The following is a 16,723-nucleotide window of genomic DNA, read 5'->3' as shown; positions in this document are numbered from 1 at the left end:
CTGCTCTGGAAGACAAGCATTTCTGCACGGCCAGTGAGCATAGGATGGTGAGCAGGTTCCACTTTGGTCAGGAGGAAAAGAAACCAAATAGAAATGAGTAGTAACGGTCCAGAAAACAGCGTATCACTGAAGGCAGAGGGTGAAAGAGTGGCATTATCTTATTATAGGAATTAGTTGGCTTACTCCAGAAGTCCCGAGTGTTTCTAGGACCTTCACAGTTCTCCCAGATTTTGTTGAAATGGCTGTCTATCCTCTGCTTTGGGCTGGCAACATTCAGAGTGACAACAAAATTATCACAGCACTGAAACAGGAGGAAGGCAAAGATGTGCCCAAGATATGGCTGGCCTTTTAGGAAGGCCAACAAGTCAGATGTGGAAATGCCACATGCGATTATTAAGAACCTTTTCATATTGTACCTGTTTCTTTTTCACATCCACACTGGTCTAGTTTGAGGGGGAGGAGGGAGTCTTTCCTTTGGTTAGGAGAGCAGCTGAGGTGAACTTTATTGAACACTTCTCATTGCATGGGGCTCCCTCGCCTCCAGTTTCACAGCCAGTGTTCAGACTTGCTCTTCATTGCGCAAACTACCTGCAGGAATGAGCAGTGGTTTCCCTGTCAAGAAATCCTGAGCAGCAAGTCTAAGGAAAGACCACAATCCCAGGGCCAAATGCTGAGATACACCACAAATGCCAGATAAACCCCACTAGAAAAACCTCTGCGTGCTGCACACAAGTGCTTTCATCTGCATGGCACAGGCTTGGCCATTTAGAAGGGACATAGCAACTCCCTTCTTTTCCACAGGTTTCTACCATCACGCATCTTACGGAGCCCAGAGGCCAAAACCTCTGTTTAATTCCCTTCACCTGATTTAATTGACAATGAGCATTTTTTAAAATGAAAGATGCAATTGTATTTGTGGGAGGCAGCACCTGCTCCATCAGCTCTATCCCTTTATAACTGCAATGCTGATTCATAGAGGCCAACACCAAGAGGAGGAACCTGGGCATTCATCCAGAGGAGCAGTCGTCGGCTTTCGCCCAGCGCTTCACAGTTCATGGTGCTGCCCCACACGTCCTTGTGCCTAAACCCCTCTCCCTTCAGGGACATAGAGGGAGGGACAAGCAAAAAAAGCACAGTGGCTTCCGCAGGTCATGCAGTAATAAGCAACAGAGTTAAGAATTGTAAGTATTATGGTTTTACTCACAAAATGATATCAGTTATGCTCTCTTTGCTGCCAGTAGATGTTGGAGGAACCCTGCCCCAAAATACTCTGCCACAGAACAGCTACCCCAAGAGCAGCTGTGACGTTTTGTGGCCACTGGTGAGGAGGAATAACCCAAGCATTACCACTTTGTTTCACAGGACTCTTGTAAATGAGGTAAGCATCATTAACCCTGCTTTACAAGCAGCAGCGTTTCTTGCCCAAAGTTACAAGTGTCCCTTGAGGAAGGAACAAATTACGTTATTTAACTTGACTAGCAAAGTTCCTACAACCCACTACACTGGAATGCAATTTTCATGAAATTTTGCAAAAACTTCATGTTCTCGTCTCATCACGTAAGTAGTCGTGGGCTGATCTCAGCCCACGGGGGCTTCGCGTTAGCATGGAGGTCAGAAAGGCATCCCGCATCCCACCGGAGCAGAGCCCGGGGGTAGAGCCCATGTCCCCAGGCTTTGGCACACACTGCAGGTGCTCAAAGATGCTTAAAACGAGCACCTCCCGTTTCCTTCCCTCCCTGGCAGAAAGTTCCCCCAAACCTTTTTCCTGTCGTGGCTCAGTGAGACCAAAGGTGGGGCAGTGAACATGCTCCAACTGCGAACGACACACACCGGGGATCGGGATACAAAAGAGTTATCTCCTTCTCCTGTTGCAGGCCTGGGCACAAGAGGGGTGTGGGAGGACAGGCTCAATGTGCCAGAACAACTCTGCGCCGTTTTTCAGAGAGGGAAGACTGGGAGTAAAAGCAGCAATTCACTCCTCAGCCTCCCGGCATTGAAAAAATATATATAGTACGCGGGCATCGGTTCATAGAGCTTGGATTTATTAGGAAAAAAAATCTCAAAAAACTGGAAACTGGCCACCAAAAAATCATCTGGGGCACTGAGATACTGCATTTCTCCCCCCTAGACGCAGTATGAAAGCCAAGCACACCAGTGCAGCACACCTCCCAGGTGCAAGGCTAACCTGTCATGGTAAGGAATGATGAAACCTGGAGAAATGGATTGCAAGCAATACATAAGGTTAAATCAAAAGGGGATAGCACTGGGAGAAAACATCCAAGAGGAGTTTTTGTGAAATTTCCGGATTATTTACTGTAAGGTTAGGATACCAAAACTGCTGCAAACTTGGACTGCATGGGACAGAGCCGAGCACTACAGGGTCTCGATACTGCTGGTTCTGAGGACACGGCATCAGATGGAAAGCATCCTCTGTGTGGGAGAATATACGCATAAAAACATGGCCTGTTGTATAACTCAGCTTTGCATATACATAAACACATACACATTTTATTAAAGAAGACACCGTCGCCATTGCCACCACTGTATACGCCTCTATATATTTTCTGCTGAGGCAGTATGAGTGTACTGAAAATGAGTGAAACTCTCTAGCTGCATGTATAAACCATATAAACCCACGCACTCGGGGAGCGTGGGCGACACCGAATACATGTTTAAGCATTGAAAACCACTTCCAAAGATTATTTCTTCAGAATATTGTGGTGGCTTGCGGTAGTGATTCAGTGAGATGCTAGTACTGCTTAGCATCTGGCTCCATTTCAGGTGTAAGACTTACACAGACAAGAAGTAAAAGTATGAAGTTTGTACCGTTTTTTTTTTTTTAATCCAAGCTTGAAGAAACTGCCAATCACAACCATGAATCACATAAAAGCAAAACTAATGCTACAATAATTTTCCACTCCCCAGAAGAGGAAAAACATGCATACATAGTTGCATTTTGATATGAAACATGGTGTGAATATTTCAGCCGTCTCAGTGAGACACCTAATTCAGCCCCCTCAGCTCTGTGGTACCCGGGCTGTACACAGCGCTCCTCACAGCTTTTGCCTGAAAATATCACTCTTTAGCCATATCCTGGCTTCCCAGCCCCTTCTTTTCCCAAGCTATAGTTTATATTTGTAGAAAACATCTAGGTGCTGGCTTTGAACAGTAGTTACTCGAGATCACCTTTCAGAAGTCTAGGCAACTGCTCGGGCAATCACTGCACCTCCGTTGCCCTGCTCAGAGGAGGGAGCCGGAGAAACCTTTGTGTTGTGCTGCTCGGGGCTGGGAGTAACCCCCAGTCCTCCCACAGCAGGGCAAAGCCACCACCCGCGTTTCCAGACAAACGCCTGCTGAACAACAGCAAACCCCGCTGCTCGAGTCGCTGAGAAACCGGGGTGCCTCGAGTGTCTTCCAGACTGTAAAAGCCACATCAGCCAAGGTTTCTGCTTTCCTGAAGAGGGCTCTCTGTCTCAGTTTATATAAACAGCTTGCCAGTTTTACAATATCAGGAAGGAAAAAAGAAAGAAAGAAAGAAAGAAAGAAAGAAAAAAACCCACCAAACCAAAGCAAGATAGACGATACCTGTTGTAACTCCATCTACTGTAAGACATGGTCATGTTGCTGCCGACACCATCCATCTCCGGCTTGGCTACGGCACTTCCAGCATCACTTGCCTTCCGCAGGCGCCGGCTCCTGGACTTGGAAATCAAGCACCTGCCCAAAGACGGGCCCACTGCAGGGATGCAAGTGGACACCTCCGGCCTTGCACAGCGGGGCCAAAATTCACCGCGGAGCGGCAGCTTCGCGTCAAGCTCTGGATGCGCGGAGCAAACCACTGCCTGTGCCGGGGAGGGAGGGATGGAGAGAGGGGGAGGCTCCCAGGGTCCCCGCCGAGGGGACCAGCGGCAGGATGCTCTCAGCCACCCGGCAGACACAAAGGCGCTCAGGTAATAAACTGGAGCGAGGGTGCTAAGCTGCTTAAGAGATATTCAGCGAAGCCGTGCTGGGGAGCGGCAGCTTGCACGCCTCCTGCTCCAGCACACGTGGTTTATTTATTTATTTATTCTGGTTGCCACAGATACTGGTCCATCCCTCTGACATCAGCCATCTCCCACCCCACCACGGGTCCCTGGGTCTCGCCAACGTGCTCTTCCAGGCAGACAGTGATCACATCCCCAGAGTGCGGGGGCAGGGCCGGGAGCCGGCCGCGGTCAGGCAGCTCCGCAGGGACCACCTGCCCCCCGGGGACACGGCCCCACCGCACCGCTCGCTGCAGCCCCTGCATCCAGCAGGTCAGTGTATAGACTTCTCCAGGGGCCACACAGAGTACAGAAAAAATGCTTCGCCTACCTCATTTCAGTCGCTGGTTTTGCACGGCACACAGCCCCAGTTTGCCCCAGAGCGGGGATGTCAGTGTGACATCTGTCCAGCCTCAAATAACTCTTACGGGCTCAGGTGTCAGGCATAGCATCGAGAGCCGAGCTATACTTCCAGGCTCCCACCTGCATTTCCTCAGTGGGGACCAGCAACGTTCAGTGCTGGGGCCTGTGCCAAGAACCTGTGGGTCTCTCACGGAGGCATTTCTCACCTCCACCAGCTGCAGGCAGCATGGGGTCTGCTCTGCTCCAGGCGCCCATGCCTGCCTGCTGGTGGGCATCAGACCTTGCTTGCTCGCTGGATATTTTCTGATCAGTTCTAATAACCTCAATACAAGGGGACTGAGAGACAGTAGTTCAAACTGAACCACTTTACACACACACACAAAAACCTCCTTCAAATTCACTTTTGTTTTTCCTTTCAGGGGAAAAAAAAAAAGTTCAGCAGAACTTGCTCAGCATCTCTGCATTTTCAAGCTGCTTTATTACAAGCCTGCCTTCAAACTGTGCGGTGGTTTCTTGCATCTCCTCTTAAAATATTTTTGCTTGCTGTCAGCTTCCCAGTGCCACATATTTGTGAAGTTTGACAGCTGAGAAGCGCAGTGCAGTGACAGGCACACAGAGGCGGCTGGATCATGTCCCTCTGGATGGGGGCACCCTTTAAAGCTCCTACAAAAGAGCTTGGTTTGGGCAGCAGATCTCAAAAGCAAGCCTTACTGACAATGCTCGGTGGATGCTTCCAGGACGAGGATGACATCTGCAGGGTGAGGCGTAGGCAGGCGTAGTTTGTCTCTCCAGAAGCTGGTTCAGAGCTGCCCAGACCTCGCCGTGCACAGCTCTGCTCAGGACACTGCAGCCCACTCATGGCCACAGGGCCAGTGGCCCGTAACACCCTGGGCACAGGGGGCTGCTGAGAGGACCTGTCTATACCTTGACCAAGAGCGATGCTACCAGAAGTGCTGCCAGGTCAGCAGAGTCAGCCACCGGGGTGACACAGTGTGTCTATGTACATGCATAAGGGGTGGGGGGGACTGCTCTCAAACCGTTCACAGACAGCCTCGGTTCTTTGGCCCGTATTAGCATCTCCTGGCCCCTTCCCTCTCCGCAAGGCCAGCCAGGTGCCCAGCCTTGCTCTTAAGCTGTACGACGTACTCCCAGCTCCTAAGGGTAAAATCTCCCAGTAGAAATGACACGAGATTCCAAGCACCAATAAATATGGACTGGAGGGGACTTGAATTAAATCAGTCCCAGTCCCTCGTCTCACAAACAAACGCATCTGATGAGTGATCTCATGCTGAAGCTGCAGAGGCTGGTAGTGAAGAGCTCCTAGAAGCTCCCAGAGCTCCACAGTGCACCCAGCCAGAGACCTTCCTGTTTCTAGCTCAAAGGTATCCATGGACATCTGAGATCCACTTGGTTTTTCATCATTCATTTCCTTTAGCTCCCGTTAAATCTTCTTTCTCTTGAATACCTGCCATCAACCTTTTCACTTCCAGGCTTTATTTTGGGAGGGTGAATGGGCCAAACCCCTAATCCCTTCATGTCAGGATAGCAGAACCAGCCTAAGAGCTTTTTTCATGTACAGTTTCAATCCAAACCAAACCTTCTCCGAGTATGGGTGATATTTGGCCACACTTGTTTCAAACAGGGAAAACTTCATCCAGGCTTTCTTGAAACAGCAATTAAGTTGCCTGAGCCTCATTCCTCGTAACTGCATATATCCTGTGAGTTTATCATCCTGACTCCTGTTACAGATGCCATTGTTGATGTTACATATGGGCAGTGTGTTCCCATTTATAATCCCCATTGAGTGACCTGGATGAAATGAACAGTCCGGAGAGCAGAGTTAGTCACAGCACATCTCCTCCACCTACCTGCACCTGCTCACGGCTGTGCTCACACTAGGAACATTGTAAATGGGCAAGCTGAAACCTGACCATTTGCTTGTCTGTTAGATTACGCAGGCCAATGTTTTCCACGTGGGAGCAGCTGAAAATCACCCTGAGGAGCCCCTGCATGCCAGGGAAGCCTCTGTCAAAAACAAACTCTTCAAGGTGCATCAATACAGGCAAGGAGCACAAGTTAGCTGCTGGAGCACAGGCTGTCTCTCCTCTCCATGTGCCTCACTTGAAGCACAGCTCGCTGGCACCTTGGCTCCTTCTCACTCATCCTCGACCAGAGTATTGAGCAGGAGAACGTCAACAGTGGTGGCTCAGGCTGAAACAGGTGGAAATGCAACTGTACACCCAGAGTTGTCTTGTCCCAGTGGCCTTGTTTCTTTATGCTGTTGTTGGAAGTGAAAACTGTCCTGGCACGCTGAGGCGGGTTGCGAATATTTTGGGTTGACTTTGCCAAACCTCATGGCAAATACAGCCTCTCCACACGGGTAACGCACCAAAACCCAAACCCCACATCCAAGCTCCACACACCAACAGAGTACCGTTTTGGCTGACCAGTGCTTCGAGGACTTGCCGGTGCCAGCTTTGGCAGACCCCTCCACACGCATCCCCGGACAGGAGGTGCGCGAGAGTAAAAACAGGTGGGATCCCCACGGCTCTGCTGCAGGCGAACAACGGTTTGAGGCTCCTCAGAAGAACACTTGGGGTGGCAGATCCAGCCTCCTAGGACACAAGTGCCTCCTTGCTTACTGCATGTGGACGGCAAGCTCCCTGAACGCAAAAACCTCCCAACTCTTCCTCTCAGGACTTTCTCAACTCCTGTGCCACAAATTCAAACAAGCGCTGATGACTTTGACAGTGAAGCCTTTGCCTGCGATTAATTGTGAGTATCTTCAGCTCCTGCTGCGCCGGGCCTTTCACCTGCAATTCTTCCAGCTCTGCTTCTGCCATCCAACCCCACAACTGGCATTGCTGACAACGTTACTTCGAACTTGAAATCTACGAAAAAGCTTTGATGGGGAAGCTGGTGCACTCATAAGCTTATGTAAGGTGAAGAGACAAATCAGATCCACACAGGAATTCAGTCAGAAAGAGAAATGTTTTTCTTGCCATTTGCTCTGCTCCCAGCGCCGCAAGGCATGTGTCACCATGTGTTTGTGCATGGGCACATCTACACACATCCGAAATGAGTCACATCTGCTCCCTGTTTCAAGAGATTCGCCCTGCACACTGCAGATTCGGGGGCATCTCAGAGTGGGATTGTTTAATCTGGGGGGAACAGGGGGACTGGGCTTCTGGATCACAGCATGTTAATGCTGGAGCAGTAATAAATTTCAGTTCATTACAAGCATTGGAGAGACACACCGCAGAGCGACCATCCTTGTGCCAGCTGGGGAAAGGGTTGGAACTGAGCAACCACAAAAACCTTCCTTTTTTCAGGTGTTTAGTACGTGATAGGAGGAGGGGTAACGGTTTTAAACTGAAAGAGGGTATGATTAGACTAGATATCAGGAAGAAATTCTTTACTGTGAGGGTGGTGAGGCACTGTGACAGGTTGCCCAGAGAAGCTGTGGATGCCCCATCCCTGGAAGTGTTCAAGGCCAGGCTGGATGGGGCTTTGAGCAGCCTGGTCTAGTGGGAGGTGTCCCTGCCCATGGCAGGGGGGTTGGAGCTAGATGATCTTTAAGGTCCCTTCCAACCCAAACCATTCTATGATTCTATATGGCAAATGGCCTTACCATGCAAATAAACATGATCTGGAATATTGGCTTGAGCTGTTGAAATGCCACAGAAATTAAACTGGCAGCAGTGCTGAAGCAAGCAGACTGTTCCTGCATTTTCATGGTGGCACATACCATGCCACAAACAAGTGACAAAGCACGTGCTGAGTCACTGGATGGTGCCTAACAGGTTTAGCAGTGGAAAGTCAAAAAAACAACATAGAACAACTCCAGATTAGGTATTCTGGAGGTACTATGAGGCTCAAGTGTACATTTTGGGCATCCCCAGAAGGAAGTTTTCCCAGCAAAACATGTGCACAACCAGCCATCTGTCCCCATCATCTGATGCCTGCAGCCGCAGAAGCCGCCCCTTCATTACAGCCCAGCCCAAGTCCAGAGGTGAGCTCTAGAGAGAGACAGACAGGTCTCTGCGTCCGTCCAGCCAGAAGGGCACCAGCCAGAGCCAGCTGCGGTGTTTGCTTTCCTGCTCCAGAAAGCCAGCAGCAGCGCAGGCACACTCCGTCTATGAGCTGCCAGCACCTGCCTTTGTAACAGACAGGGCTCGCAGCTGCGGCTGTCAGCACTGCTCAGGTTGTTTTCTAGCCACGGCCAGGAAAGATTCCTCAATGAGATTACGAGTCCTTCAGCACTGCTAATTAGTGCTTACGCAAGGCAGGATTTCTGCAAGCCCTCGGGGCTGCTGCCTGGAGGGGACGACACTCCTTGGTCTGCAGGCAGTGCCCCGTGACGGGGACCTGCACCGGCGGGACACAAACTGCCCTTTCCCTGTGGTTTTGGCAAAAAAATCCTCCTCTCTTCCTCCTCCTGAGGGCCTGCCTGTGTCCCACCCCATGGCCAGCCAGTCTCCAGGTGAGGAGGAGATGAGGAAAGGAGAGAGCGAAGACAGAGGACTTCAAGCCACCGGCAGAGACCTGGCCTTCTAAGCACCACTGTGAAGGGGGACTTGTTCAGAAAATCACAGTAGCGTGCTGAGACGCCCACCGCCTCCGGCACGCTGCCGGGGAAAATTCCCCGGGTGGGGTTTATGAGACACCAGCAGGAGACTATTGCAACCCAGCGTGCGCGTCAGCTCCAGAGGGACTCAGGCTGACTTGAACAAAACATGCCATTATTCAGTAACCTGACAGAGTTTAGGACAGCAACAGGGAAACCTCAAGAAAAACCAGATATAAATCCTTTGACGCCTGGGCAAACACTGCGTCCCCCTGCAGAATAAATATCTGGGCCGCACCAAGAGAGAGACTTGGGTTTATACCTAAGCCCAAACACAGTGATCCCCGGGGTTTAAGAGTGAGGTCCACAAAGCAAGTCAGCAGAGCCTCAGAGCCATTCGGACCCTCTCCTGACAGATTTAGGAGTTAAAAGCCTCCGTCATTCGTCAGCACCACTTGCTGTTCCTGCAGCTGAAGATACTTGGCCAGGAGCAATGCGAGACGCTATACGTGTCCAGAGGTGCAGGAATGGTGCCGCAGAGCCTGCCTTAGAAGAAGCACGAGATGCCTGGGAAAAAAGCACACTACCGAATTTTACCATAAAAAAAAAAAAAAAAAAAAGCAAAGACAGGCTGCAAGGTACATTATGTCCTAATGTCCTACCACAGCAGGAGAAAACAATATAAAATCACCTGTGCTGCCAGGGATCGGCTAGCCATAATGAGGAGAAACATATACCAACGGGACAGGCAGTGGAGACTCCAGGCCACCTAACATCTGTGCTGGGGACTAATAAGCCAGTGCCTTGAATAATATAAGGTTTTAAACTGGGGAACTAGGGAAGGAGGAATGCTGCTGTTTGTTTTTCCACATGCCCTCATATTACCCTGCCAAAGTAAAGCTCATGAAAGTCAGGCTTAACAATTTTGTCTGAAAAGAGGGTATTTACAGCCTTAAGAGCATCTGGCATATTTCTGTATTTCATCTTCCTCTCAAAGGATAATGCAGCTTCTGAAAATTCCCTCCAAGACTCATTATGATTTTACTCTGCTCCCAATATAATAAACAACTTCATCCATCAGTCTCCGAGCACTTTGCAAAGGAGCCAGCGTCGCTATTTACATCTTACAGAAAGGGAAGTGAAGCAGCACGGCTTTCCCAGCCGCAGCCGAGAGACCGCGGCAGACACCCATACTGCCGGTAGTCTCCAGAGTCCCGCTCCCGCACCCCACGCATTGCAACACCCCCAAGTCCTACGCGTGCACAGGATGACACCGTGCCTCTGATAATCTCTTGCCTGGAAGTGTTTAGAGACCTGTCATCCTCCCTGGTGGCCGTGCAACCCTTGCTTGTTTCAAAGTCCTCTTTACAAGCACAAGGAACTGGCACTGCGCTCCCAAGAGCTTGACTTCTTTCTTCCTTTTGAGGTATTAGAAAATACCATATTTACTGTATACTCTATCTGCACGCTCTATTCACTCTGTAGAAAATACTATCATTACTAAACCAGAGAAAGCCCACATTAGCACGGGTTCTGGTCTGTATTTTTTAGCAGACTCTGCCTTCCTCATGGAGCATATTACTGAAAGGACTACATGCTGGTTCCATCCGTTCGCACAGCCCGAACTGCTAAGGCAATCTCTTCGCAGCTCGTTAGCTCTTTTCATGCCCTACTCATCGCTGTGATATTTGCCAGTTTCCCACATGTACAGAAATTCTTGTGCTTCGGACTTGAGATTGTGCTGATAGATGGTTATAGCGGCCTTCAGCAAAGCGTTGCTCCTTTAATACGAGTAAAGAAACGAAATCTGAAAATTGTTTTGACCATTCCGAAGTTTCCTTGGGTTAAAGAAGGTACAAAACTGCTCTGGATGCTGATTAAACAACATCCCCCTTCTTTGGGAGACTGGTGGCTCACCAAAACAAGCTTTGTGTTTCAAAAAGTTTTGTTTCTATTAGTTAAGAGGCCCTCATGGTGCTGGTTGTAGCTGGGCACGTGATTTGAGAAGGGAGCGCTCTGCTCACGTAGATCTTAATCGTTCACACGGACCAGCTAACAACAGAGATATAAAAACTAGAAAAAAGCAGGGAGGAGATAGCAAAAAATGGCATAAGTGAGGGCCCAGGAGAGACAGAGAAGAGAGATGTGTCACGAAGCCAGGCGAGTAATGCAAGACCCCAAAACACCACTCAGGTCCTGCAGCCGTATCAGGTGCTTCAACTCCAGAGATGGGTTGTGAAGAAATCACTCCTGAGTTTTAGAGGACTGAAAGAGGTGTTGACATTCTTTTTATTCTTCATTAAAAGACAGCGGGGCAGGGGGGGTGGGGGGGCGAGAAAAAAGAAAAAAAATTATCTCAATTCCAGCCCCCATCTACTGGGGGATTTTTATATTGTGTTCATCCTTCTGGACTGGCATCTTTGTATCTGTGAAAAGTTCCTAGCTTTACCAACAGAAATTCAGGTTCAACAAAAACATGGGAACTTCTTAAAATATATATGTTTCTAAAAAGCCTAGACAAAACAGTTACTGTGCCTACAGTAATCCACATCAACTGCAAGGAAAAGTAAAAGTCTAAGCATCAGAAAAGATTAATGACTTCATTGCAGCTAGGTTGAAGCACGCAGCCCTGATACATGTGCACGCAGCAGCTGAAGGTATTTATAACGCGGCACAGGCAAAGAGAGGTGCTGCGCTCAGCTGACCCCTGCCAAGCGCCGTGTCCCCGCTGTCCCCTGCTCTTCCCCAGCCCCCAGAGCTCCCCCAGCAAGCTCACAGCCAGCGCTTGCCTCGTGCACGCCCTCTTCCAGAAGAATCAAACCAGAGAATGTCCTCGCTGCCGGGACTGAGCTCCAGAAGGGGAAGAAACCGAGCAGAGAGGGTGTCCCATAGCAATAGCGGGGTTGAGACCGAAGGATGGTTTCTAGCAGGAAGAGGATGCCATCTCTCAGCATCGCCTGCCTCCACCCTGCGAGACACCGACAGTTCAGAGCATCCTTCAAACCCTGGGCTCCCGCAGGAGCGATGGCATCAGCCCCGGTGCAGAACTGGGTCTTACAGCCAAACGGTGTTTTAAATCCCCACCCTGCGCTACGCGTGTCGTTCCCCTTGCTATTCCTCCACAGTTCCTGCCAGCTTCAGCATTCAGAAGCAAACTGTTAATGCTTCCTTTGGTTGTGTCCTCAGACACAACTACTGACGCTCCTGCAGGTTTCCGTAACTACTACAGACAGCAGAGAAATTCGACAGCCAGGCAGCACTGTCCTTAAAGCAGTGCAGTAGTGGGGACTGTCACTGACCGGCTTCTAATACAGGACATTTTAAGCAACCATAATCTTGCTAAAGAAGAAATTCAGCACCTGGAGCATTAAAGCAGGGCTTGAGTTTTTAAAGTCTGAATCTGGAAAAAAAATAAAAAAATTAAAATATCAAATTAGCCAATTTACCCTTTTAAAAATTCATTTTTAAAGCTTAAAAAAAAATAAGCGAATGATGCTTAAAGGTTGCCTTTAGGAAGGCAACCAAACAACCAAGAGAATGTGAATTACATAAAAAAATCAAAATATTGAGATTTTACACTGAAGCCCAAGAGAGACACACATGCCCACATACCTGAGGCTGCCCCCCCTGCTGGGGAAGCAGGAGCTTTGTCACCTCAGTGCGGTGACACAAGCCAAAAATGAGGTGGCCACCACACCTCAAACAAATGCCATCTTCGGGAGCTGAAAAAAACCACCAGAGCAGCCCCACACAGCTGTGAGCCCTACCACGGCTCAAGGGGGTTTATACAAAACAATGACAGATTTCTTGCTGGAAAACACATACACCCCAATTGCACCTTCTGGCTTTTTAATGTCATTCTGACATGAATAATACAGTCAGATATGGAAAAAAGCCACTTGGTCCTGCTCTGGCTGAGAAGAGCTTCGAATTGCAAAATCCTTCACCAGGCCATAAAACTATAGCAGAGATTTGCTCTTGCGCAGGGCGCTGGTTTCAGAGGACCCGTCTCTGCGTATTAAGTAGCAGAAGCTTTTGGCAGGTGATCAGTTGGAAACTAAACTGCAAGCCTCATAATGTATTGATATCCTTTTCATTAAAGACCAAAGTACCTTGTCCTTCCACACACAAGATATAAGGTCTGTTTCATCGTTCATCTAAAAAAAATCCGAACCCGGGCTGCAAACCACCACCGTTTGTCTCCTTGACCCTGACACACATCTCGGGTTATTGCAGTTTGGGCTCAGGGCAGCTGCGTTTTTCACTACAGCCAGCATCCTTCATTCCAAAGACACCTCTCTAGGACACCAGTTACAATTATATTCTTACCGGTTTTCCCAGAAGTATCAAAATGAGAGTCACCAGCAATTTCCCTCACAGACATGATAGATTTGAGTGCATGTTAAACATTACCACCCTTACTGCCATCACATTAGGTAGGAGAACCTTTTTTTTCCCCCTTTCAAACTGAATTCTTGCTCCATAGTACCTACCTTTTTCAAATGATGGTCTTCTGTAAAAATCGTAGGACAATTAAAATCGAAAGGTACGTCTGGAGGTCTGTGATTCAACCTTCTGCTCAAACTGGGGTCAGCTACGAGGTCAGTCGAGGTTGCTCAGGGCTTTATCTAGTAAGGCGTTGAAAATCTCCAAGGATGGAGCCTGCGCGGCCTCTCTGGGCAGCCTGTCTTCACAGTGAAAAAGTTCTTTTTTTATATTTAGTCTTAACTGCTCATTTCAACTTTTGTCTCTCACCGTGCACCACTGTAGAAGGCCCTGGCTATGTCTTCTTACTGACTTCCTTGCAGGTACAGGAATGCTGCCGTTTCCCTCTCCCCCCTGCAAGCTGTGCCTTTTCCAGGCTGAACAAACCCAGCTCCCTCCATTTCTCCTCACGGGACAAGTGCTCCAGCCCAGCTCCCAGACCTCCTTAGTTACCCTCCTTTGGGCTTGCTCCAGTTCATCAACATCCTTCTTGTACCAGGGGGCCCAAAGCTGGATGCGGTTTATCTATATGGGGTCTCACCAGCGCAGAGAAAAGGAAGGATGTTAATCCCTCCCCTTGATCCGACGGCCGTGCTCCTGTCGTACAGCCCAGGCTGCTGTTGGCTGCCTCTGCTGCCAGGCCACGCTGCTGGCTCACGTCCAGCTCCCTGTCCATCACCAGCCCAGGGCCTGTTTGGCCAGATGATACCCAGCCCTGTATCATTGCAGGGTGGAGGGCTTTGTGTTTGTCCTCGTTAAATTCCATAAGGCTCCTGTTGAGCCATTCCACCAGCCTGTCAGGATCCCTCGGGATGGCAGCCCTGTCCCGGGATATATTGACTGGTCCCCCCAACTTGGTGTCACCTCCAAACATGATGACAGTGTGCTCAGTTGTCTCCCTGAGGTTACTGGCAAAATGTTTAACCAGACAGGCGCCAGGCTCACCCCCCGTAGCGCTCTCCTCATCACTGTACCTGCCCTGGAGGCCGGCCCATTACCCTCTGAGGCCAACCCGCCGGTTTCTTACCCATAAGAAGCTGTCCTTCTACCCACACTGTAAAGTCTTTTCATAAAAAAACACTGTGGGAGAGAGCGGCGAAAGCCTTGCTGAGTTGAGGTAAAACACATGCACCGCTCCCCCCTCATCCGCAAATTCCATCACGTTACCACGGAAGGCAATCAGGCTGGTCAGGTGTGACTGACCCTGGTAAATTGGCACATTAGTGTGGATCGTTTCCAACCACTTCTTTTTTATGCGCCCAGAAAAGTGTTCCTAAGGAGACGCTGTGCAGCTTTCCAGGGACAAAGCAAGGCCAACTCCCTGCAGTTCCCTGCATTGCTCTCGAGGCCTTGCTTGAAGACGGGTGCAGTCACCAGGAATTCCTTCATCTCCACTAAAGATGGTTATCAAGGCACCCAGGCAGCCTTGCAGGGACGTCAGCTGGGTCTCTTACCACCTTGGATGGAGCACGCCACATCCTGGGAATTTGTATGGGTTGAGCTCTCTGAAGTAAACCCTGCCTCAATCCTCATCCACTGCTGCTGGCTCTTCTCCTCGCCCTGCCTCTTCACTGACCACACAGGCCTGGGACACCCTGTTGGTCAAGACTGAGGCAACAAAGGCACCAGGTACCTTGGCCCTCGCCGTGTCTGCTGTCGCTACATCACTCATCCCATTCAGCAGCAGCCCCAAGTTCTCCTGGTTCAGCAGGTCATGCGTAACTCTTGAAAGGCAAAACCAGAGAGGAATCACCTGCAGCATATTAATTAGTAAACAGTCTGTAGAAGTAAGTCAGATTCAGTCCTAGTAATACGAAGAATTCAAACAGCAGTTGCTAAGGGATTGCTCTGATGCTTCAAGTGGGAAAACAGGTGTATGGTCTCTATTTGCACATCCAGAGCCCTCCAAAAGGGTTCAAGTTATGTCAGGGGAGGTTTAGATTGGATATTAGGAAACATTTTTTCACTGAAAGGGTTATTAAACATTGGAATAGGCTGCCCAGGGAGGTGGTGGATTCACCATCCCTGGAGGTGTTTAAAAAAAGGGTAGATGGGGCACTTAGGGACATGGTTTAGAAGTGGTTTTTGTCAGGGTAGGTTAATGGTTGGACTTGATGATCTTAAAGGTCCCTTCCAACCTCAGCGATTCTATGAAAAGACATTAGAAATAACACTGCTGGGAAGAAGTCATGACACAGCAGCTTCTGGCAACAATGAAGCAGCCCAGACCTTCAGACTTGGCAGTGACATGCCTTCCCAGACACCTTACAAAACGTGGTATTAGACTCTGGCAGATGTTGATAGCATCATGAGGCTGGCTATTTTAATGAGGATTTGAATGATCTCGAGCTGGTTGTTCAAGAGAAAGATAAACAGGAGAGGTCTCATTGCCTTTTAATTACAAAAAAAAAAAAAAAAGATTAAGACGATAAGATGCCCAGTTCATAAAGGCAACCAGAAGAGAGAGCTGAGCAGCGTCAGTGTGCAACTTGCACATCAGGAATCCACAAGACAAAAAAAAAAGAAGGGCCACCACATTCAGAATTCACAAGGTATTCTTCCCATTTCCCAGAAATACAACTGGACAAATGGATATTTTTAAAGTGGGATTAGGGAGGAACAAAAAGTTACAGCAAGCACGTGATACCTTCTAAAACCTTGAAAAGGTGGCCCTCAGAATGATGGAAACTTAACCTTTTGAATGAGAAGGATGACTAAGCAGAAGAGTACGAGGTCATATTGCCAGTGTGGTCATTTTTAATTCCATTAAGGCACTTGATTATTTTGTAAATAATAAAAATAAGCTCAAAACACAGAATGGCTCAGTTTCACAAGGAAAGAGATCAGACAGAATGCCTTTTTACGGTGACACAAGGAGCCAGTTCAGAAATATGGCATTCTTCCAAGAGGCAATGAAGGACAGGCACATTTCACAGTTTTCAGAAGAAATATTAGAGGACACGTGAGCTTCTACTGCTTAAAAGTCACAGCAGGTGTTGCCCGAAAGTTGCGGTAGGAAGGAGAGAAGCAGGAGAACTTTGTTTCACTTCCAAAGGTCGGCGCCGCGTTCGAGACCTCCCCGCTCCTCAGGGAAAGGCCAGGACTGGGGCCTAGACGAGAATGACCACGTTTTTTCCTCATACTGACAGTAATCCTCATTTAGATGTCTTATTTAGCTGAGCATGAAGTGTTTATACATAACTTTTTGACTGCAAATTGTACATGTTACGAATGATATACAAATACTATTTGTCTCCTGTACTTGTACTATGTTGTAATTAACATG

At 48.8% G+C, this 16,723-nt stretch overlaps 1 protein-coding gene across 6 annotated transcripts in view; it reads right to left on the bottom strand.

Moving 5' to 3' along the window:
* TUB (TUB bipartite transcription factor) overlaps positions 1-4,044 on the bottom strand; it is a 155,749-nt gene extending 151,705 nt beyond the window's left edge. For 2 of the 6 annotated variants that reach the window (XM_074585886.1, XM_074585891.1), the window contains exon 1: positions 3,586-4,044. In XM_074585886.1, the coding sequence (XP_074441987.1) occupies positions 3,586-3,641 (56 nt within the window). In that variant the 5' untranslated portion in view covers positions 3,642-4,044. The remainder of the gene's footprint in view (positions 1-3,585) is intronic. The other 4 variants (XM_074585897.1, XM_074585890.1, XM_074585893.1 and 1 more) reach the window with 4 other exon arrangements.
* Positions 4,045-16,723: the final 12,679 nt, after the last annotated feature.

The sequence above is a fragment of the Larus michahellis genome, chromosome 4 (assembly GCF_964199755.1).
Source record: "Larus michahellis chromosome 4, bLarMic1.1, whole genome shotgun sequence".
Taxonomy (NCBI): domain Eukaryota; kingdom Metazoa; phylum Chordata; class Aves; order Charadriiformes; family Laridae; genus Larus; species Larus michahellis.
The sequence above is the reverse complement of the archived record's forward strand: the minus strand, read 5'-3'. Positions and strand labels throughout refer to the sequence as shown.